The sequence below is a fragment of the Callorhinchus milii genome, unplaced genomic scaffold (genome assembly GCF_018977255.1).
Source record: "Callorhinchus milii isolate IMCB2004 unplaced genomic scaffold, IMCB_Cmil_1.0 Scaffold7, whole genome shotgun sequence".
In the NCBI taxonomy this organism is placed as follows: domain Eukaryota; kingdom Metazoa; phylum Chordata; class Chondrichthyes; order Chimaeriformes; family Callorhinchidae; genus Callorhinchus; species Callorhinchus milii.
In genome coordinates this window covers 8,625,671-8,650,424 of record NW_024704748.1, presented here as the reverse complement: position 1 = coordinate 8,650,424, position 24,754 = coordinate 8,625,671, and the positions used below count along the sequence as shown (strand labels likewise).

Genomic DNA, 24,754 nt, shown 5'->3' with positions numbered 1-24,754 from the left:
ATTTGCTACCCACCCTGCAGTAAACAAAGGATACCTTACTACCTGCAGTCAGGTAAGGGCAGTCAGCAATTAACATTCTGGAAAAACAAATATTTTTCTGCTGCAAATATTTTCCATCCTGGCCTTTTTTCAAGTTTTTTTTTGTGTGGTGAAAAATGTTTGCATTTCAACAGTGCTGTAACAATGGGCTGCTTTAACAATGAATGTCAGTACTGTAGTAAATAACATTTTATGGTATTTAAACACAAACTGAGCTGGTGTGTTTTGAACCACTTAAATGGCCAAATTGTATAGAAGTACTAGAAATCAGGCTCAGTAATTTTAGGATTAATCTGAAACTCTCACTGTCGAATAAGCTCACAAAAAAAAAATCAGTCAAATACAGAGATTCTATGCCTGGCAAATTTTGTAATAAACTCAATTTATTAGATTTATCTCTCTCATTCGGGTAAATAAATCTACTGATTTACCACAGAAAAAAAAGGAGAGTTGTTGCGGTCTGGAATGCACTGCCTGAATGGGTGGTGGAAACAAATTCAGTAATAACTTTCAAAAAGGAATTAGATAGATACTTAAAAAGGAAAATTTTACAGGGGTACGAGGAAAGAGCCGGGGAGTGTGACTGATTGGGTAGCTCTTCCAAAGAGCCGGTATGGGCACGATGGGCCGAATGGTCTCCTTCTGTGCTGTAATGGCAATTAGGTACAGTACGACTCCATTTTAAGGGGAAATGCAAGAGCGCGAATTCACTTGGAACATGGGTGTCCGCGGTTACCAAATGTGGAGCGCATTTCCAGCATGGACTGGCCAGCTTCCTGTGTGCCCGGTGAAAGGAAATTGGTCAATCGCAAGCACTTTCACAAGGTTTCACAATGCTGAAATCCAGCTGACCGCACATGCCCAGTTGACCAACCCACGCCAGAAGCTGGATGTGATATCAATGGTGATCTGACCACCCACAAGTGGGACTGTCGGCTATTTTTGTCGTGAACCAGTTATAATGCAGTGTCCAACGACAAGGCCCCAAAGTGCTGTGTTATAACAGGGTCGCCCTTTATTTGCTGTGACACCTCGGACAGTAAAGAAAGAACAATAAATTCTTCCTTTTTTTTAAAGGTTTAAGGATACTAGAAACTGAATTTAGGATGAAGATGAGAAGTTAATAAACTGATCAACTTAACTATCTGGGGGTTAACCACCTTTGATTATGTTCGTCCATTTAGAACTGAAGGCGACTCTTGCACACTACACTCTACATCAAATTGGAATCTCTGAACTTGCTAGGCCAAAGTAAACACTTTAGCTAAAATTCCGACTTGAAACACAAACCTATTATTTAATTTTGCAAATCGTATCCTTTTCTAGTGTATAGTACAATTTTTAAAGTCATAGTTTGAGTATATTGCCCATCCTTCAGACACGAGCCGAGACAGACAGTATCAGTGGGCTTTTCAACTGTGGAGCTTACTTATAACACAATACCAAGCCTGATAATTTTCCTGGAGTGTCATAATCACTACCTCTACCTCCACCTCAAGGCTATCTGAATGCGGGAACATCAGTGGCAAGCTGCCAATATCACACATACCCACATTTATATTTGTGCTACTTCACAAACATCTAAAACACAATAGTAACGGCAAAGCTACTATATTTTTAGCCGTCAGTTTTGCTTTCTTATTCTTAATGAATCTGAGTGAGAGACGCACAAGTAGCTGAACCGCAGATTCCATATGGAAAGACTAGAACTTAAATCCATTAACCATACAGATTCTAGAAAGTCTAAGACGTAGATTTCTATGTATTTAAAGTCGCCTACAGTAAGTCTAACGCAGCAATTGCAATTAAGTTGAGAATGTTGGCTTCTCAATGCAGGACCTGTCTTGTTCAATTAGAGACCTAATTCTAAGTAACATTTGTATTCAGTACGCGGGGGTGCAGGTGCTCACTCACTGACCATTCTGTCAAAGTTAAACAGAATGTTACAGTTCTAAACCACTGGATTGTTTTGATTGTAACGAATAAGTTCAAAAAGCTTGAGAGGATGCAGACATCTTCCTGCTGTGGACAGATTGCATTCCACCACACCAAAGTCATGCACTCCTGCATCATGTCAGCAAAGGAATAAAGCAGACCCACTGAATTCTACTTGATTTTCGCAAATTTTGGCAATCTGAATTACATTTGCAACTTAATTAAAGCAAAAAAAAGCACAAGAAATAAAATGATTAAAAGGCATTTGCGTATAGTTTTCGTTGGAGGAGACACTGCTTCTCCCCCAAATGCACCTTGTTCCATCAAACTTGTCTCCTCCAGGTTCCTTCCTCTGTTTTGCTGGTCCCAAGGTTTAAACATTAATAGCATGAGCATGCTTCTTGCACAGTGGCTTGTCCTTTTTGGAATAAAATGGCTGACCTTCCAGGTTCACATGGCACACCTGAAAGTACAAAGTAATAACTTTAAAGGCCAAATATATAACCGAGAGCTTTCACGGGCCAAATGTAAAGGCTGCTGTTTGGGATACTCTTATCTTTTATTCAGATAGGCAAAAAAACAAACTGGTACCAGCTTTTACTGCAAAGCATTCTAGCTGTCTGAGGACATTTACACCATGATCACAACACAAAGCTACCCATCCCTGTGCTGCGGTTTGCTCTATTGTTAACTGCAGCACAATGTGCCATTGCAATGCAGTGCAATAAACTTGCACACAAATCTAATAGTTGCCTAAGTAGTTCATTCACCTGAATCCCATTCACTTTCCTATCAAAATTACTTAGATTTCTTTGCGCTAATCGTATTTATCATCTTCTAATTTGTAATACCGTACCCTATCCTCCATTACTCCTGCACTTACCGGCTGCATTGAATCGCACGAAACGTAGCCTTGATCCGTCACTGCGGTGACGAAGTCCCACATGGGTCCAGATGCTGGACAGTTTTTAATCACATTACAAGCTGTCTGGGTTTTTGTGTGCAATTGTGTTTTTTTTGGTAAGCAAATGTCAGGTTCCACCAACATAAAGCCTGTTATAATGGGCTTCTATAGCTGTATGGTCACTTCTTGTCAGTCCCATTAACTAAACAACTCTCACTTGCATCTTAGGTTGAACTTTTTACCTAACTGACATAAGGCTTATTTGTCCTCTTCCAGAAACTGACTTTTTTTTCTATCTGTGCAGACCTCTAACTATCGATGAAACTGAAAACTGATGATGCTCACTGAGCTGAGGCAATCACTTTTTTTAGGCAGCCCTAACATTCAATCTACTGACATTCTGGTGGGCAAGTCTGCGGCTATTCAGCTTGCTTCAAAAGGATTTTAATCTGATATTTGTTCTTAAGGATCTGGGGGTCTTTACAGGTAACCAGATACGCAGACTGTTAGCCCAACGTGCATCATTGGTGCTACTAATACTTAGCGACAGGAGGAATTTTTCATCTGAAGTTTCCATTTCAGCTTTCACCATAATGGGACGTTTGTTCGGTTATAAAAAGTTTAATGTGATCTGCTCAGTCTGTTGTCCAGAAAAACAAAAAGACTCTGGAGCATTACATTATTGCCTTATTTTTGGTCAAAACTGCCAGTTGCATACTGAAAAGGTGCACGCTGATAAGATATTTCCAAATCTGTGCAAAAACTATGTTGTGTCATACGTACAGCACAAACAAAGCAGGTGTCATGCCAGGTGTAACCCAAAGCTTCAATAAACTTGTCTCCAGCCTCCACAGGGAAGTCACAGCCATGACATTTAGTGCTGAAGAGGGCAATGTAATCTGAAAACCAAGGGGGAAGGGAAAAAAAATAAGAATTTCATATTGTTAAATATTCAGAGAGCAGCAAGACAACAAAGAAAACCAAGAAGGAACAGAGTGTACCCTGTGCAATAAATTTAATTGACCAAAGGATAAACTTTCTCCATATGCCCTTGTTTTAGCAAGCACCATATTCCAATTGCAAATGCATTCAGGTAATAATAATCCTTTTGTTTGGTATAGTGCCTTTCATGTCTGGAGAACATCCCAAAGCGCTTCCCAGGATATACTGTAAAGTGCAGTGATTGTGTGTTTTATGGGTGAATGCTTTCACTTTGCACACCTCCTGAATTAGATGTTAAAAGTATCTAGATCAAGGGCAATTTTTGTGGTGAATTTCTCTTTCACTCACTGGAGGGAAGCACCTGGCTCTGTTCAGCAACAGGCGGCTGAGTTTGTGAATGCACAATAGGGACACAGGATCCCAGTGCTGTTACTTTGTGGAACAGTTTTTGCAAGCTTTGGAGGCCCGGTGGTTATGTTGTGAAACTTTAAATTCAACAAAACCCATCAAATCAAATCAGTTCCATTGTAGCAATAATTAGTATTCATTTAGTGCCTTTCACGGTTGAAGAGGAAGGTCTTCAAGTGTGATCTGAAGACAGGCAAGGCAGAGAGATTGAGGCAGAGAGTTCCGTAGTTTCAGAGTGTAATGGCTCGGAAGGCACAGCTGCCACAAAATACACAGTAGCATCTTGAGGATATATAAAGGATTGATGCAATATAACAACAAAAACTTGCATTTATATAGCACCGCTCACGCAGGGCAGTGTCTCAGAGCACTTATGGCAATGTGACACCGTCGTTGTGGCGTATTTGCAGGTCCATATGCGAGGGACTAAGTTACACTAGAACAAATGGAAATATTCTATATTCCTTGGACTGAGTCAAAGAACTCTTTTCCTTCTCAGTTCTGACACTCCGTAGCTTAGTGGTTTGCGCACTCGCCTCGCAAGCGAGCGGACCTGGGTTCGATTCCCGGCAGGGCGAAACGTTGGGCAAGTTTCCTTACTCCGCACACCTCTGTTTACCGAGCAGTAAGTAAGAACCCGATTGTTAGTCAATTGGCGGATCGCTTTTCTGCGGGGTAATAATCCCTTAAAAAAATAACAACAATAATAATTTGGTCACTCAATCCACGATTGTTTGTGGGATAAGGCTCTGCGCAATTGTTGCTGCGTTTCGCCCAGAAATATACAGTGAATTAACTTTACAATATAGCCTGTGAAGCTCTTTGAGGTGTCTCAGCAAGTGATAAGGCGCTAAATCATACGTAGGGATTATATGACATTGTAAGCCACTGTACCTTTTTCACAGTAAGGCTCTCCATCCTCCATGTGGAAGAGGCTGTTCCCGAAGGGTTTCCCACAGGCAGCGCAGACAAAGCACGTGGTGTGCCATGTGGTTCGGAGTGCATGCATCACTTCCTGCAGTCACAACACAGGGGAAAAAGAAATTGCATAGGTTTTACTAGTGGTTTCTCTGTTCCTCTGAAGAGAACAAAAGCCCAAATTAATCTCTTTCTCCCTCCCCACCCCTTACCCCAGCAATGTTTACATGTCTGACCATTGCAGAGGTGCTCTGATTTATGATAACTTTTTAACAGAAAAACGAGGTGCACAGAAAGGCTGAAGCTGAAAGGAAATTTGACAGTAGAGACTCCACTAGGATTGACAAAGGAGGTGAAACAAAAGCAGTCAGTGCGGGAGCCATAAAGTAGTCAGCGTGGAATTAGAAAGCCACAAGCTATGCTTCACAAATCTAATGGAATTCTTAGAGGAGGTAACTAAACTCGTGGACAAGGACTATATGGTGGATATAATTTACTTGGGTTTTCAGAGGGCATTTGATAAACTACATGCAACACCTTAATAATAGGGTAAGGCTCTTAGAATGAACAACAAGTGAGCTCGAGGATTGATGATAAATAGGGAGTGCTTGGATGCGAGGCATTGTTTTGCACATTATGTTCTGTTTTTTCTGCAGTTCATATAATTTATGTATGATTTTGAGGGGGAGTACTTCTAATATACAAAGATAGAGATGCTAATATGTCACATGGTGACAAATATAAGGCAGATAGATGGCAACTAACACACTTCCCATAGAATTTTAATTTTATATAAATGTAAGGTCATTGATCCATTGGATTAGTTGGTAAACACACTACCCAAGACAGAGCAAGATTTTGTCCTTGATCTATGCCGAGTTAGATGATCTCAACTAGGATACTGTCAAGTATCCTTAATACTTAAGTGTAATGCCATAATAGGCTTAAGCAATCTCAACTAGGGTGGACAGAAATAAGCTTCCCATTCCTGTTATTACCGAGTGCCTGCCGGAGAGCAAGTGTTTATAGACATTCACTGACAACTTTCAATCAATGATAACTAGTGATTTACAAACCTTTCCCTCTGTTGTTTCCTGTGAACACACAAGTCACCCCCTGTATTCAACACATATTTACGGTCTCCTATGTCAATAGGCATTGAAATTACCTCCCTCCTCATCTGAAGATGCCACTCATGCCAGAGCACCATTCTATAGACCTACCCCAAGTGGCCATTCTTCCAGTGTGAGCTGGCAAACTATTTCACCATAGGCAACCACTGCCATACCCACTTTCCTTCAACAACCATGGATCAGCATTGTCTGATTATGCCCTCTCTCATTGAGACACTTCCTTTCCTTCTACCTGAATGGTCTTGAAATGGTTGTCCTTGTCCTCCCTACTTTCACTTACCCCCATAATCTTTGCACTACACTTGGCACAATTTGGAGCAAAGAACTGTGCGTAGCATCCTTCACAGTAAATGCTGTTTTGCTCTTCTGCAAATCCAGTATCAGCCAGTGAAGTTTTGCAGTAAGCACAATTAAACTCCTCTGGATGCCAGGAGCGGCCCAAGGCCACAAGGAAAGGACCTCTGGAGACAGAGTCAAAAAGAGTATAAAGTCAATATGTGTCAAAAATGCTCAACATTATCCATTGCCCATTCAGCATCTTATCACACTGTCAAGGTGTCTCAAGGCACTTTACAGGATTTTTTTTACCTTGAAGTATAATGATGGTGTATTTGTAAGCACAGACAATTTGCATATCGCTATGCTTCACGAATGATCACGAACTGAATGACCAAATTTGATTAGACGATGTTTGGCCAAGACACTGGGAGTAATTCTCTTCTCTTTTTGAATAATGTCATGGGATCTTTAACGTTCACCTAACAGACAGATGGGTCCTTGGTTTTAACACCTCATCTGAAGGATGGTACGTGCAACAATGCAGTGCCTCCCCCAACATCCCATTGGAGTGGCAACCTGGACTGTGAGTTGCAAGTCCTGATGTGGGATTTGAACCCACAACTTTCTGATTCAGAGATGAGAGTACTACCAACTGAGTCAGGTTGACAGAACGGACAAGTGCAGGTAGTGGCCATTGGACTGCTGGATGGGTCCGACTCAGAGTTGACCCAATTCCAATTTTCTAGTGGAGAAAAATTCATCACATCGGATTTGCCACAATGGTCTTTTTGACTGTTTGATCACAGAACTACATTGGCCAGGGAGAGAGCGCTCATTTCATTCCTACAATCTATCTCTGGAATTTCCATGTGTAGATGGGAAGCACGGAATTCTTAGTTTAGTTTGGATACTCTTAAGCATAGTGATGGGTTTCTGCATGTGTCAAGACCCCCAAAAAATACACTGACCACAAGCTTGGCAGCTTGCCTTTGTTCAGCTTATCTTCAGCAGGTCGGGAGGGTGTGTAGCAAGATATGCATGTGCAATAAAAGCACTTCAGTTGTTTTTTCCATCACACAAAGCTGAGTGATGGTATGATAGATAAAGGGTCCTTACCTGATGATACCGTTACACTGTCCACAAAGAGCAGTCCTGCTGCTGGCAGGGAATCTCTCTGCTCTTTGAATAATATTGCGAACACCTCCAGGACTCTGCCCTGGCATAGGAGCATGAGGAGGACCTGGGGCAGGTATCTGGGGCACGATTGGTGCCTTTGGCGGTGCTGAATGTGGTAGAGGTTGAACGTGTTTGGTGAGGGCTGTCGTGCTTTTGCCAGGCTGGAATTTCTGTGCGAAACTGTCATCGGTTATCCATGGTGGTCGATTAGAGGAAGCGGGGGCAGCAGCCTGCATTGCTGGAGCTGGCTGAGGAACACTGAAAGTCACAGTGCTGCTATGCATAGGCTCTGAAGAAAATGAAAGGAAAATAACAGAGCAACAATGAACTTAGGGTGTTATCTCTTACCAACATGGTGAAAGATTATTCCATAAACAAAGAGGACGTAAGATCAGGCTTCCAACTAATAATACAATACAAATTTACATGTATATAGCAATAACAAATTGTATTTGAGTAGCACTTTTCACATAGGGTGGATGTCCTAAAGCGCTGGAAGGTCAAGAATGTGTACTCGAACTGAGGGGTGGGATCAGGAGGGGGTGGAGGGCAGGGGGGCTGGGGGTAGGAGGGTGACCGAAGGCGCGGTCGAAGAGGAAGCTCTCGAGACATGCCTTGAAGGTGGCAAAGGAGTGGGTGAGGTGAAGGGACTGTCGGATGGAGTACCAAAGGGTTGGGGCAAAAAGGCTGAATGCCCGAATGAAGGCTGCAGCTTTCACGTCAGGAGGATGTTCCAAAGCACTGAACAGCACTGGCTGGGCACCTGTGCTGCGAGTGGGAGCTGAGGGGTGGGGGGAGAGTTAGATAATAATTTCTTGCATTTGATATAGTGCCTTTCACGTCGGGAGGTCTTCTCAAAGTACTTCACACTATATTCATGGCTGTAAAGTATGCTAATGGCTGTGTATTTTATATGCCAATGCGGCAGCCAATTTAAGCACAGCAATGTCCCACAAACAGCCATAAAACGAATGACTAATTTTATCTAGGAAATTGTTGGCCAGGACACCATGAGAAACTCCCTGCTCTTTTTGAATAGCCCCATGTGATCTTTAACATCCACCTGAACAGGGCAGACAGGACCTTGGTTTAATGTCTCATCCAGAACATGTCCTGGATTTAAAAAGGTATCGTGGAATAAGCAGCAAAAACAAATCACAGTCCCTCCCTCCATTTACACCAACTCCAAAATATTTGCCAGGTGCCTTTTATTCATGCTTGAGCCTAGCTAGGCCAGTATTGGCAGCGGAGCTTAGGTCTCCAATCCCTACTGCAGCCTCAGTGGGATTAGTCAACTCAGCACAGATTGTCATTGTCACTGGTATCTTCCCGTCTGTGGGGTAAAAATTCCATCAAACATTACGTGTATGGCCTTTGGTGATGTTGGCCATCAATGGGAATCACCCCCCCCCCCCCCCACCCACTTCCCAGCTTGGAGTCCTGCTCCGCCACTGTAAAGTGCTTTGGGAGCCTACCCTGCGCGAGGGACGCTATACAAATGCAAGTTGTTGCTGTTGTTGTTTCTCATCACAGTCTTGCATTGCCAAGATGCGACCCTGAACAGAGTATTTAGCCTTGTACGTCTTAAGCTATTCACTGGGTTAAAAAAAAACACAACAACTTACTGATTTGTCAGGATTTTAACATCACTCAATCCCGCAAAGATAATCAGGCGACTGTTACCACTCAGACTCTGCAGTGAGTGAGCGGCTCAGGGTTGGGGCTGTGGTGCAGCGGACAATGGGGCAGTGTGGTTGAAAGACATGGCTCTTGGATGCCACCCTCTGGCCAAATTGTGAAGCGCAGGCATAAAGCACATTGCATCCATGGTTCAGGCAGTTTAGGCACAAGGATATCAAGCCCTGGTCATACATTTCACTCTCAAATTCTACATTGACAAACTGAAGCTCTTTCCCCACCTCCGGCACCGACTGCATTGGCCTCGCGGGGTCACTAATTCACTCCTACTCACGGAGCCTGCGCAGAACATTGACATTTTGTTTCACCTTCAACTCCCCTTCAGAATTTTCATCCGGGCTCGCTCTGACCGAGTTCGCTTTCTTTCACCTGCAAAATTGCCCAGCCCCTGCTGCTACCTCACCCCCAAGGCACTCAAAACCCTCCTCCAGACTTGATTCTTCCAATTCTCTGCTTGCCAGCTTCTCCAGCTCTTTTTTTTTTTGGTCAGCAGGTGTCTGACACATGCGGAAACCCTTCACCATGCCTGAGTATCCAAACCAAACTGAGAATTCCATGCATCCCGCCTACACATGGAAATTCCGAAGATATTTATTGGAGTGGAATGCACACTCTCTCCCAGGAGGATTGCATCCAGCTCCACAAGATCCATAATCATTCAGAGTTCTGCAGCCTGTGCTTTGGAACATCCTCTTTAAACAAGTTCTCTAAACTGGCTTTGGCAACCTAATTACCCAAACAGTTAGGGATGCAATGATACAGTTTAAAAGAGAGATTCAGTACCAACTTAAACAATGTGCTACAACACCCCATTGAGAACCCCTCAGCCTTTATATGGATCCCCCAGCTAATCCCCTCCCTCATTCAGGACAAGGACTGTTTTAATGTTTCACCAACAAAATGCAAAGTCACTCCATTTTACAGTATATTCTGTGAAGCGCTTTGAGACGTTTTGAAGTTGTGATAAGACACTATATCAAATGCAAGATTATTATTATTATTGTTGTTAATGCTCTCATTACCTGCGATTGGCTGGTAGGTTGCAGGCCTGATGCTTGCTGTGCTGACAACCTTTGGTGTAGGAGAAGGAGCAGCAGCCGGGCCTGGGTAAGGCACTGAAGGCGGAAGCTTCGGTGGGCTTGTCACGATGGCGCCACTGCTGGCAAAGCCTTCACTGGGAAAATTAACAGAGAGCAAGTTTGTAAATAAATGGGATTAAGTGATTAGCCTTGAAATGGAATGCTACAGGCAAGTTTGTGAAATCCATGTGGTTTGGAAAGTATGCACATCTGCGAGGAATAGTGCTGACTTCTGTGGCGTCTGATTTCACAGTCCTTGAATCAACAAAGACACGAATGTCACAGATGTTCAACAAGTGGGCAGATGTTTTAACTCACGAGCAACTGTATCAATACATCGAAATGCTTTTGTAGAATTACTGATTCATCAAATAGTCTTCCTAAAAGCAGCAAAATATAATAAGTTGTAACAGCAGCAGAAATAAATCATGATCAATATTTGCCTTTCAATTGCTTCATTGGAGGTAGGTGGGGTCCAGTGTTCTCTCCTCACTGGTCTAATCTGAAGCTTTCAGATGGAGCTCATTTGTACTTACTTTTAAGTCGTAACTAGTATCATTCCTAGCTTTGGATCAGAGGTTTCAAGACGCAGACTAGGATTTGAGCTAGGCTGACAGTACTGATAAGGCTGGTGCATTGTTGGAGATGCTGTTTTTGAAATTACGTTAACTGGTGGATATTGAAGATACAAGATGCCATTTCAAAGAAGAACTGGGGGTTCTCTGGTGTCCTGTCCATTGCTATCCCTCACCCAGGTATCTAAAGAAATAATTGATCATTCACCTCATCACTGTGAGATATGGTATAAATATATGTGTCAATTCTCTAAATTTTGTCTTTGTGTTAGATTTCCTACCTCCGTTCAGAGGTGAAGGTGAGATAACCTAGACTGCATTTGTCGGTGTTAGCCAGTGAGTAAGCTTTTGGATAGCTGGACAATTAAACCTTCTCCTCTGCATCCAAATGGAGTTCACTGCAAGGTTACTGTTTGTGCAAATAATAATCTTTGCGTTTGATATGGCGACTTTCACGTCAGGAGGATGTCTCAAAGTCCTTCAGAGTAAAATGTCGGGACTGTGTATTTTGTAGGGGAACAGTGGTAAATGAGTGAGAATTGCAATCATTCTGGTATCAGGGCAGACGTTTCTAAGTGTAAGTTAAGGTTATAGTCCCTCACTGTTGAGACCCTATTTGGTGCCGGTAGTAACTGAATGATTTACTCCTGCTTGTTGAAGGACCTGAGAGTTGATCCACTCTGAAAACAATTTTAAAACTTTATTGTTTAATTATGGAGATGTGCACAGCTCAAAGTTCAATCTTCATTAAACTCAGAAAGAAAAATGCACTGAGGAGCCTTAAAAAGATAAGCAGCAGGAAATGATGTGATTCCGTTTTTTTTAAAAGGAAATCGGAACCAAAATATTTGATTAGTTGTGGATGTGAGCATTTCCTCAAGCAGCGTGAACTAAACACTCTGAGAGATGAAAACATTTAAAAAACAAAGGATGGTGGGTGCTGGGGTTTGATGTACTTCACTGAGCTTTCCATATTGAACTGTACCCTCCTCCTTAGCTTTACGTTCCTTATCTCTGGAATTTCCAAGTGTTGGTGGGAAGCATGGAATTCTCAGTTTGGTTTGGATACCCTTAAGAATGGTGATGGGTTTCTGCAGGCATCAGACACTCTTGTCTGACCCAAATAAATCTCCTTAGTGTTTAAAACATTGTATTGGTTTTCAGACTTGAGCCCAATCAATGTATATTATGATTTTGTTTCCTTCTACATTTGCATCGGACTTCAGATTTCCACATCCTTTACTATCCCTACAATTAGGTAAGATCAGCCCCATTACGACTATTTCAGCACAGAGAATGGAGAGTTATCTCTTCTCAGCGATGCCATTTCTGCATGATCAAGACTGTGTAGCTTTTCTTTCCAGTGTTTTAGAAGTGCCAATGATCTGGCTGGCAATCTGTAAAGCTCCAGCTCCGAAAAACGAGATGAGGATCAAAGTATTTAGTGTTACCAGAGGGTTAGGTGCTTTTTATTTTTAAAGGCGTTTCCGATCAATATTAACTCAATTAGGTTAAAATTAAGCCAACAAATCACACTATCCACGGACAGAACAAACCGCAACCTTATTTTGAGGATTTGTTAGAGGGCAACAAGATATACATGAATATTTTACAATCGTTTAGTTTGGGAATGATTTTGAATCTTTTTAGACCCGAACAGACTGGAGGGAGGAAGGAGAAGATAGAATAGCTGGATGGTGATGAAAGGAGAATAGGAATAGGTTGGTAGATCGGGGAGAGGAAGTGATGAGATGGGGGAGAAACACTTGAACAAACAGGAACACCATCTACTAACTAAGAGGAATTTGCAACATACGACCTAAGCTGAGATTTTAGATGGCAAATGTGAATCATTTTTATGAGGATGTGACTACATATTGACTGGTTAATATAGCAGAGCCACACTATTTGTAGCATTAGTGGTCTGTGTTAAGAATCTCTAGTGATTCAGTAACAGAACTCAAGCAGATACCTAATATTGGCAGTGTATGCTGACTGAGACTGGTAGTTGAAAGAAGATGAAGTCTTCTGCTGCCAGTTGTAGCTAAAAGGAGACAAAATGCATTGAACAACAAAGAAAGAATAGACCCCCCCCTCCCTCTCTCCTCCCAGCACAATACATGAAGAGCAATGATGCTTGGTTTCTCCCTTGTGGTGTTAAACTTCCACTCATTTTCTTTCATGCAATATATTCAAACTTCAGAGAGCACTGCAGTTACTCACCCATTCACAGACAAAATCCGGCAAGGGCTTTTAAATGCAAATGCCATCTTATACAGAACTATAACAGCTCTCTCAGATTTGCCTAAATGTTATAACTAGCCAGAACTCAACAAGTGGTCAGTTAATCTGCACTGAAGTCAACGAGTAATATTCTTCTCAATGATGCTGTGTAATAACTTTTTACACTTCAGTCTGAATATACATTTCCTCTCCCTCGCCGCCAATTTTTTCCTTTTCATTTCATGAAGCTATTCAATTCTTTTATCACTACATTTGTGGCTTCCAATCACTGTCCCAGTAACAATCAGGAGGGGAACTATTATTTAATCCCCTTCCTAACCAAGGGTATTCAAACACAGTGTAGCATCCTTACTACTGCCTAAGATGAGACCAAAGGGTTTAATCTGCTTTCCATAGTTCTAGATCTCCAGAAAAGAACGTAGATGTCCGAGACCAGGAGGTTCTGCCTGTTTTGGGGGTTCTGAAGTACACTGTGAATTAAAAGAGATTAGAAGAGAAAGCTGACAAAATACTTGCAACGAAAAGCAACGAAGCAGTGTTATTACCTTCTCGGGATGATAAGAAGAATACATACACATGCTACCTTCTCAAAGGAGGTGATACTAGATTACTGCACCTCGGATACATTACGGACTTTCAACAATTCAACTCCAGTTATTTCAGCATTTTCGAAAACAATGTCTTAAACCAAGGAACACATTCTTTGCACTTCTCATGTATTATTATACAGACGGGATAGCACACAACATCACTATGTAGCTTAATTTGAGCACAACTGTCCAGGTTACCCTTTTAGTTCTCAGCAATAAATAAAACCTTGAATTAAAAATGGAGAAAGGAAGTGGACCTGGAATATTTTCTTCCTTTTACTCTATGATCAATGTGAGCAAATAGACTCTAGACTCAGGTAACGATCAGTCTGTTGAATTTCAGGTCTTGCTGATGCCTTTTCAGCAAACACCTCCACCAGGGCCACAATATACGTCTGACATTTCACTTTTTCTATCCTTTTTCACTTTTTCAAGTGTTTGCTTTGGAATTACTACAGCATGTAATGGATACTTTGTGGACTCACATCCACTGGGAACTGAGTGGACTGTAAGCATATCATCTGGTTTGTAGTTCAATCCATATTCCAAATGTGAAAGAACACTGTTCTTTTCACGTAACACCATTCATTTCCTATTCCTAGAGAAGAGATTTTTAACATCTCTGTCCAGGGATGAATTTGAACTCAGGCACAAGAAACAAAAGAACCTTACTCTATGTCACAATGACACAAAACTCATTGGAGAAGAGACACTCATTCACTCCGTCTGCTTGAAACGTGGATTGATATTATGTTCTAGTGCACTGCACCATCCAAACCTGAGACAGACCAACTGGTTCATCTACTTGATCCATTTGGACTGGCTTAAAACCCAAACCAATGTTGCTGTTTCAAGAAATTTGGCAAAAGCAAGTGACGATGGCACTTTGGTAAACTTTGGTAAAAAGCACACAAAAGGACGGTGTCTAATAATTAGATTCTACAATTAGATTCGGCACAGATTACCGTGAAAAAGAGAGTATTTGGAAAGACAATTAGTGGCACTGAGGATTAAGCAATTCGATTATGAGCATGTTATGGTAACTCGGTTACTGCTAACACAGAAAAATACAAAACCTTCCCAGAGTGGGAGAGATTACTGAATTGATGGTTTAGGGATTACATGTGAAAATTAGGCAAAGGAGTTATGGAATTGCTGTCACACTGTCCACATGGAGATAGGATGGAGATATAAACCTTTCTAAACTTGCAAAATAGTAGCACCCTGAAATATATCTCCAAATAAAGAATTACTGAAATCTTCAAATAAAACCCTACAAATCTAGCAGCGAAGGATCTTAGAATGTGTAACAATTTATAGGTAAACTGTGTTGCAGATATATGGATTAATTTTCAACACCGTGACAGGGAGATTAGGCCATTGTAAAGTACTGTGCAGCAAAGGTACTTAGTATGTGGTCCGCAGATCCTACTGCCATATTCCCTAGTCGTGATTCTGTCCCCTTCTTCAGTCATATTTCGAGGTATCTGCGACTGGATCATTCAGGGCTCGTTGGGCACAAATATTTTTGAGCACTGAAAAGTAGTATGGAAGCTTTTGTAGCCGCTTGTTGCTGAGAACGAGTAGCCAATACTTTTTGTTTCTATTTTCCTTTTAACTATGCGCAGAGGGCAAATATAGTATTGCCAAAACAAGTGCATGAAACTCGTCTACTTTGGGTTTGTGAAAGTGGCCTTCAGGCAAGTCACTTGTTGCAACTGTGGCCAACCACCAAGTTCGTGAGTGCCCAGCTCCATGGAGCATACATTTTGTATACGCTATGCTCTGCAGTATCATTCACAGCACATCCTTGAAAGATTGGAAACTCATACTTCTAGAGAACATAGCAGACAATGGCACTGTACAGTTATAATAGCCATCTGGTTGTAAAATGGACCTTTACTGTTCAGTGCTCATGAAAATAATTGGTTTCCTATATTCTATCTCCAGTATTGCAGTGTCACCAGTCGGGATTCCGATTAATTTATATGTGCCATTGTGCTTATTAAGACTTCTTTGTGATCTAAAGGGTTTGTCACTGTGCGGTCAAATTTGGGTTAATTCCATGCATCATGTATTAGAACTCAGAATGGTATATTGAGACAGAATTCCCTCACTTCCCAAGTATCTGTCTTCATTTTAATCAAGCTAATTGACTCTGTGTGATTTAGCCCTTCGTATTGTTCAATAAGTAGACATGTTAACTCCTCTGAGGAAAATTTCAATGGAAGTTGAATGCAAGCATGTTGGCAGCACTTTGACACGTCAGTGACCTAGACCAGGAGTGGAGGATATGTGTGAATATGTGTGTGTGTGTGTTTATCAAATCCCTTGTGCTATTGCCTGCATAGTGAGCTCATACAGACAAAGCCTAGATCATGCTGAAGCTGAGGCTGCCTACAGGGAGGGAAAGAATAATAATAATACTTGTATTTGGTATAGCGCCTTATCAAGTTGTGAAGATGTCTCAAAGCACTTCACAGGAATTACTGTGAAACGGTGTGACTGTGTATTTGTAGGCAAAAAAGAACCATGAGGGTGCGGTCAACCTAAGTTGCTCTTCCGCATGTCCTACTGGTTGGATAAAGAGGACTCCTGACCATGTAATGCTCCCTTTAGTGGGAGATTGGCTGTGTATGTTTAATTAAAAATAGGATCCCTCCCACCAAATATGTCCTCAGTGCACAAACTTGAAATATATCTGCAACACCTTAGTTCACACATATTTGGTTTCACTGTGCAATTTATATGCTATGTACCTCATGTCTTTTTAAAATAGTAATATATTTCTAGGGTTGCCCGTGGATTTAGAAGTTCAGGTTTATCCGTATATGTTCTGCACATGTGGGTATGTGTGGCAGGGTTAGTTTCTATTGAACTGCGGTACCTCACGTTTGATTTCCCCAGAGGAACAGAACTAGCCCTGGTTCGTTTGGGTAAGGATGGTGAGTTGATGATGGGAGTGATACGAATCGCCTCCAAGGCAGTCGTTGGTTTGGGTAGGCTGACACCGGATCTACCCCACAAAGGATTAAAAACAAACATTGTGAAAACGATCAAATTATTTCTTTCACACCTCACCTGCCCATCGAGTAAGAGAGGATCCAGATTATACAGCTAGAATCCACAATGGTTCAGGGATGAATCTAATAATAATCCTGGCATTTGATATAATGCCTTATCACGTCGCTGAGACGTCGCGAAGCTCATCACAAAATATACTGTAAAGTGAATCGACTATGTTTTGTGGGCGAAACATGGCAGCTAATTATGCACAGCAGTGTTCCACAAACAGTCGTAGGTTGAGTGAACAATTTTTTTTCTTTAAATTTTTACCAACCAATGAAAAGCAAACATTACTTTGTACCAGAAAAATCAGTTACAATAGTACCAAAAGCTGCTCGATACAAGACAAGCGTAAAAATCTCCCCTCACTTTTGTTCTGGTGGTGGGGTGAGCCAAAAACTGTTATGTCCTTGGCCTGACAGCTCAGTGGAGTCATTTGCATATTATAATAATATTAGTAATCCTCACATTTGATGTAGCGTCGTTCAGACGTCTCAAAGTGCTTCACAGAATATACTGTAAAGTGAATTGACTGTATATTTTGTGGTCGAAATACTCGCAATAAAACCTAGAAATGGTTGCGACGTCCTCCTGACGTGAAAGGCGCTTTATAAATGGAATCTTGTTGTTGTTGTTGTTGTTGTATTATTTACTTTTCCAAGCAGGTTTCACTTTCACCTCCAAAAAAAAAGGGTGAAAAGAAAATCGCTTTTGTAAACCCAGACTAAAGGCCTTTAGCACAAAAAGTAGCATCGCTTCCTTTGGAGCGTTTTAAATGTGTAATGTGATCATGGGATTAGTGGTTTAAATTACGCCCAAACAGCAATTATCTCCTTTAGTCGCTTCCACTCAAGATAGTTCCCTTTCGATGTTTGCAAGCGTAGCTTTTTCTCCTCAGGCTAACAACTGTTCCTCTAGTATTGCTTTTAAACATGTACTGCTGTCTAGTTAATGTCAGCCTTATAATTTACAAGCATTCCTGACAACCCTTATGTGATGACTTGGTTGTGTTGTTTTACTCTGGCCTCCGTCTGTGAAACATAGAAGAGAAAAGCAACACGCGATAACATTGGTATTAATCCTAAAGTGAAAGTCATCATATAAGGGACTGAGCAGTTAAAAGAGCACCTTATGGTCAACTGATGTTGGTTGAAAGGTGTAGCTCACCAAGCATAATCAAGTCGAGGACAATTTAAACTTCTTTTTATGATATTGAGCAATTCAGAGGAGAATAAATATGTGCCTGAGAGAAGCAGTGAATAAGTGTAATCTTTGGTTTATGTTAACCAACTTGGGAGGAGTGATGGGAAAGAAAACAAGGACGACAGTTGCACTCACCTTTCCTGCATTAATGAAGAGAAAACTAATCAGTCAGACATCTGTCACACTGGGCTGTTACTGAAGGACCATCCCTTTCTGTTAGACTATTTATATAATTCTTACCAAAACAGTATAGCCATCCAGCTCTCCCAGGTTACCTAAAGCATGGGTTAGTTAGAATGAAAGTTCCTTTTACACTGTCTATGCAGCATTCTCAGGACAGCACGAGTTAGATTGAAAGTTACAGAGTAAAACTCCCTTCACGTGATCCCATTCAGCACTACTGGGTCAGGTTTTGTTTCGTTAAAACAGAGTAATGGTATGTTGTCCCATCAAGCATTTCCAAATCAGGTACATGATGAAACACTTTTAATTTAAACATTCCTCAATGCCATGTTCATCCGCGCTGCACTAGTGGAATATTTAATTTCCAATCTCAGCAAATCCTCGTGGTCTCTCGGAGTGAGCATTGCCAACTTAGTGCCATTTTGTTGGAGAGCACAATGGAGCCAAACATTTTCCAGTGCAAATTTAGGTCATTAATTCAGAATGTTTCAGGCATCAAGCCATTTCAGTACAGTTAAAAAGAATTAACATGTAGTTTAACAGTGAAATATTTAGGAGTGCCAACAAGCACTCAGCAAAATAGGATCTGTGCAGTAACTTACAACGCAGACTAGCCAAGCTGTCTCGCTAATGGTAAGGAGCTCATGTTTTATAATACATTTACAGGAATCAACTGCAGGGGAAGTTGGGATGTTTTGGATCAATTGCCCATTGGCATGTTTATTCCCCATCTGGACCCAAGGAGACTTGGAAAGTTTGTGAAATTGATCCTAGACTTTGTAAGATTTCTGGGAATTTTCCAGGGCATGGGCGAAGCATAGCTGCAAACCAGGAAACTCCTGCATTCTCCTGGGGGTGGGAGGGAGTCGTACTTAGGTGGTATGCAGCCCACCAAAGCAGTTTCTTCTCCGGACTTTCTATGTTTAGTGTCTGAATAAACCCCTTTCTGCAGCAGCATGATGCAAACTAGATCTACACAGACAGATGTAGAGAATATGGAGAGAGATGGATGTACCTAGTTTGGGCAGAAATAGCAGCAGAGACAGTGGCAGCAGCCAGGGATGTGGTCCTGGAGCCAGCAAGCATTCCAGGCTGCATGGGCGGAGCAATGGAAGGTGTAGCCACTCTGAAGAGGACACAGAGCACAGAGAGAGAAGTAAAGCATCAACACACAGTGACAAACAGCTGAACACAGCAGCAGACATCTGCCAGACCAGATTATTACTGAAACGAACACTGAATAATGGGCATGGGTTAAAGAGTGCTTTGACGAGCTGTGAGGCATTATAAAACCTGCACCATGCACGTGGTTTTGGGCACCCACCCCTTCATCGTTTTGCAATTTGTAACCCATTTATAAGTGCCACTAGCTCATGTTCCAGAGCAGCTAGGAGAGCGCAGATGTATCCAGAGTGCATTCACTTTCCATGTTGATTCCTGATACAGTCAGATTATGGCATTCTGCAGTTTCAGAAACTATTCACAGCGCTCTCTCGTTTGTTGGAGATTATTTTCTATGATTTTCCTGCCAGTCTGACAGAACCTAAATGACGTGCAAGAGGCATGGCAGTGAAATGGAAGGGAGAAGCAGCGCATTATAGAGGCTTCAAGGCAGCTGCTGTGAAGACAAGACAGGAAAAGACAAAGCTGTTGACAGGCAGTATCTAAATAACAACGATAAACTGAAAGACGAGCGTTTAACTAGGGGTTTGCAGATTGAGGTGCACTGGAGAGTCCACCCTTGCAGTCGTTCATTAAATAATAAGACTAACAATATAATAACAACCTCTCATTTGATATAGCGCCTTATGTCGTCGTGATGCATCAAAGCACTTCACAGGAAAGGTATTGATACACTGTGACTGTGTGTATTCTGTCACAGTTAACACTGATGAGCTATGAAGAATTCTGTAGGCTCTCCTAGTGGAAATAATTACTGTAATTTCTCCATTTCAGGGGTGTCAACAAAAATCTATTCAAGCGGTTGCTTGAATCGTGATCTCAAATTGTAGAATTTTTAATTTAAAGAAATCAGGTAACCATTACGTTTAGTGGAACCTCTCTGTCCTATATGGAGTTTTTAGCTGCTTTTAGATTATTATTATTAGTAGTACTAATAGTATTAGTATTATGGGTTGGCGTGATTGACACAAGGCTGAACATCTGCTTGAACGACTGGTTCTGTTCAACAGGTAGAGAGATCCCACAAACACTGCAGCCACAACAATCATTAATGTCAACTTATGTTAGTCCTACGCAGCCAAGTATTGGGAAAGTTTAGGTACTCTCCAGGCTAGGACTAAATTAGTCACAGAAACTCTGATCCCTAAGAGTGCTGTGATATATCCCCTATTGTGTAAATGTTAGTGGTCCCGGGATCCATTACTGTAAAGCGCTCTGAGACGCTGCCCGGCATGGAGGGCGCTATATAAATCCAAATTGTTGTTGTTGGTCTACGTCACCCAATATTTCTTACAGATTATTAATTTTGCATGTGGCTATTGCTGTTAGTTGGGATACCATAATGGAAATTGAACCATTCCTATTGATTGATCATATGGTCTCTGTTAAGGATAACTGAGCAGCAGAAATTTAGATACATCTCCAAAGCTTTCTTTGAAATCTTGAATTTTCATTATCCATATCATAACTGCACATTAGTACATTTCCCAAAGTATGACTCAAGGCAGGACCTTAGTTCAGTAAAAACTACCAGTCTACCATGAAAAGCATGCCAAACTTCCAGTCTGGCTACTTAAGCAAGCAAGAGTATAACCTAAATGAATAGCGCGAGACAGTACCACTATGCAAGCATTGAGGGTGAAGGATTATGGTGTTTGATTAGATAGAATGAACGGGATAATAGCAAGATAACAGAAGGTTTCACATCAGTTTCCACTATCTGAATCCTAAGAACTCTAAACTTAAAGAGTTTTCGCTAACACCGGTGAAACAAGAAAGTGTTCATTTCTACAGGGGTAGAAAGGGGTACAGGGGTACAGGGTTTCTCTTCAAACAAATAACAAAAAAGACAAATTCAAATAATTCAGCAAATAAATGCAGTAATTTCAGGCAGATCCTGAAATCACTGAAACTGATTATTGATCGGATATGCCACAAGTGAAGTGACAACATACAACATAAAGGAACAGAACTTAAGTATTAAGGAACATAGTGCTTTTAATAAACAGGTGTGTTACCCATGTCTTAGAAATTATAGGCATTTATGCCCAAGATCATTGTATCAGGATTTATTACAGGTGACTCGATGAGGATTGGTAAACTTGTGATTTGGCAGTGTGGGAACTTACACAAACTCATATCACCAAGATCCTGTTCTCACCCACTGAAAATTGTAAGCTCACCACCCTTTGCAGAGGTGTGTGAATGTTTGGACTCAGACACAGGTTGCTGGCCACACCTTACACCTTGTTTGGCAAAAAAAATGGTTCGTTGTTCAAGTTGTTCAACCAACATTCCACTCCAAAAACATCATAAAAACCCAAGCAGAATTAATGGAGCTCTTTCTCCTAATTCAGAATGGCCTGAAATTGAGAACATGAAAGTACATACATCATGCCCAATGTACACAGTTAGACATTTCTCATGCATGCAGCTCTATACATAGAATGAGATAACAGCATGGATCCTCTCAGGTCTCCCTCCGAAGAGCTAACATCTCTTTGAAGCAAGCACTGTCTAACCTGAATATCTGCAAATGCACATGAGGACTCTTCCTTGCAGAAGATGCAATACCTTATTGGGGCAGGAGACATTGCAGCAGGAAACAGTGGAGCAGCTGTCACTGGAAAGGCAGCCACCGGAGAGGCAGAAGGCTCTTGATTGACGACAGCAGGCAGCGGCGTGGGCATCATGTTAGTGGCGGCAGCAGGCGGACTGGCCGAAGCGACAGGCATAGCGACATTGGCAGGGCTGGATGCTGACGAAGCTGACTGAGCATGCTCAATAGGAGTACTAATCCACATTACAGAAAAAGAAGAGGAAAAAACAATTTGTTAAAGAGTTTTACTCGTCGCGTCTGATAAAATTTTCCAGCGAGCTTGGAACCTATACTGGCACAGCAATAGAATTCTAAACATCCATTATTTTCGGCAACCAAAGCAACTGTATAGAGAGTGGGCATTAAGAATCCAATGGTCAAAGAAAAGGGCCTGAAGAAAGGGTATCTTCACAACTACAGTGAAGAGAGGGAAGAAAGGTACTGTGGACCGCAATTGACTTTTCAAAGGGGAATTAAAGATATACTTGAAAAGAAAAAAATTGCAGGGCTATGGGGAAAGAGCAGGGGAGTGGGACTAATTGGATAGCTCTTTCAAAGAGCCAGCACAGCTGAATGGCCTCCTTCTGTGCCGAAAGATTCTATGATTCTATGAAGCGATGGATATCAACTACAGGAATCCTAACCCAAGTGGAACAAGAGTCCTCAACCTTACTTGTTTTTTTGATTGGTGATGACAGAGGAAATAATGTCGTTGGACAAACCAAACCTGCAGGTGGACATTCTTCCCCAGTACCACAGCAGCTTTGGTCCACAGATGCTTCAGATACCTCAATTAATGGGTCAATACTTTAGCAAGTTGAACAAAGTTACACAACAAAGCTACAATGCAAAGTGTGCTGTGCAGCACTGAGAGTTAGTCGCAATCATTTACATAAAATCAAACACGTTGTTAAAGGTTAATGCGGAAATTTTTGGCTTTGGATCTTTTTAAAAAAAGTTTTTCTTTTCCAACCCTGGGGTCGCATTCCAGTTAGCTGGTAAGATGGGGTTTACTGTATTTAACAAAAAGCTTAATGCTGTGATGGGAAGACGGTAAGGTGAATGGCCTGGAAGAGGAGCTGAGGGGACTCCTTCTGTGCTGTAATTCCTTTCATGTTTCTTACAATACTGCCCTAACCACTGCGTTGCAGGTTTAGTAATCACTTCCCTGTAACCGAGAAAGGTTGAGTCTGGAGGTAAAGTGCTGCATTTCGCTGGCAGCCAAACTCTAATACTTTCCATCTGTTACTTGGTATTTCTGACCGACCCAGTGAATCAGTTTGATGAAAATGGAAAAAAAATTGCTCTGCATTTTAGCTTTCATTGATCTAAGATTTTATGACAATTTCCCCCCACCCCCACTTTTTTGGGGGGGTTGGGGGGGGTCTGTCCATGGAATGGTGGGATGGTGCGAAGGTTGTTTTATTTTAAATAGCTCACTGGAAAAATCTGGAAAGCGGGTGACATCTGACTTGGAATGTTTTCCCGATGTGAAAGGCCCAATATAAATTTAAATTTGCATTTTGTGTTGCACAAAAAGCATGAAAGGCGTCAATTTCACTCTCACTATTGAGACAATGTGATGGAGGCTCTGAAGGTTAGTCAGCTGTGCTGGCATCTTCTTACCTTATAACACAATCCAGACTTAGCTAATTAAATTAGCCGCAGTATTTCCAAGAAGGCAAAAACACCCTCTCTCTCTCCCCAGATGCCTTTTTACATAAAGACCTTTATCTCTCCCCCCGACCTACCACTGTTATTTTATTTACCATGATTTAAAATGTGAGTACTTGGTTCCCAGTGTTTAGATGACAAGATGGTAGGGTGGCTGTTCTGCAAGGATGAAATCAAATGTGCCAAGCTTGGGTGAGCTGTAATGTAAAGGGATGGTGGTGGGAGGATTGACAGTGAATGGTGGTATGGAACGAGCAACTGAGAACTGCAATCACTATTCTGGTGAGTCAGGGGACAGGAGCAGATGACAGGCACACAGTGGCGGTGGGGCAAAGAGTTAAAGGGGGAGGGGGTATGGTCAGAGGGAGAAAATATGGAGCATAGGAGTGGGTTAGGGCAAGAAGTTCAGAGGAAAAATAAGGTATAAAGAGGCTGGAGGGCTGGATCAGTGTGAACATAATAATAATAATCCTTGCATTTGATATAGCGACTTATCACATCTTTGAGACATCTCAAAGCGCTTCACAGAATATACTGTAAAGTGGAGTGACTATAATTTGTGCATGAAACGACTGGCAAAAGGGCATATTTTAGAGAACGACAGCTAAACTGGGAATAAGAAGAGCAGCTCAGCAACTGTGACTGGAGAGGAACAATCGCCAAATGGGCTCCTGCCCATTCTACTGCCTCCATCCCTTCTCAAGCTTTATACTATTGTAATACATGGCAACTCTGTTATTCCACAGCAAAGGAAGAGATTGCTTGGGCTGGTATAACCATAGCAATTTACAGCCACACCAAACCTGTGCTGGCTCTTTTAAAAAGCAATCCTTTGAGTTCCTTTTCCTCATTCCCCTGCAGTTTACTCCTCTTTAGATTCTCATCTTGTTCTCTTTCGAAAGCTAAGCTGGATTCTGCCTCAACCAT

General features: G+C 41.7%; 1 protein-coding gene across 1 annotated transcript; it reads right to left on the bottom strand.

Annotated features, from left to right (window-relative positions):
- Positions 1-542: 542 nt before the first annotated feature.
- On the bottom strand, positions 543-24,754 carry LOC121848028 (LIM domain-binding protein 3-like). Its single transcript, XM_042336827.1, has 11 exons — positions 24,618-24,754; positions 22,129-22,347; positions 19,388-19,498; positions 16,808-16,936; positions 13,059-13,130; positions 10,455-10,606; positions 7,675-8,023; positions 6,560-6,740; positions 5,123-5,243; positions 3,662-3,777; positions 543-2,437 (listed from the first exon to the last, which is right to left on the bottom strand). Exons 1-11 carry the CDS (start codon positions 24,752-24,754, stop codon positions 2,348-2,350), a joined length of 1,677 nt encoding a protein of 558 aa, XP_042192761.1. The 3' UTR covers positions 543-2,347.

Bases quoted from the DNA above. Each gene is read 5' to 3' on its own strand.
- LOC121848028 (XM_042336827.1), bottom strand. From the start codon at position 24,754: ATGGTTGAGGCAGAATCCAGCTTAGCTTTCGAAAGAGAACAAGATGAG. The intron at 16,937-19,387 runs GTACATCCATCT...TTTGTGGGGTAG, and splicing joins GCTATTTCTGCCCAAACTAG to ATCCGGTGTCAGCCTACCCA. The intron at 3,778-5,122 runs GTACAGTGGCTT...CTTGGTTTTCAG, and splicing joins AGAGCCTTACTGTGAAAAAG to ATTACATTGCCCTCTTCAGC.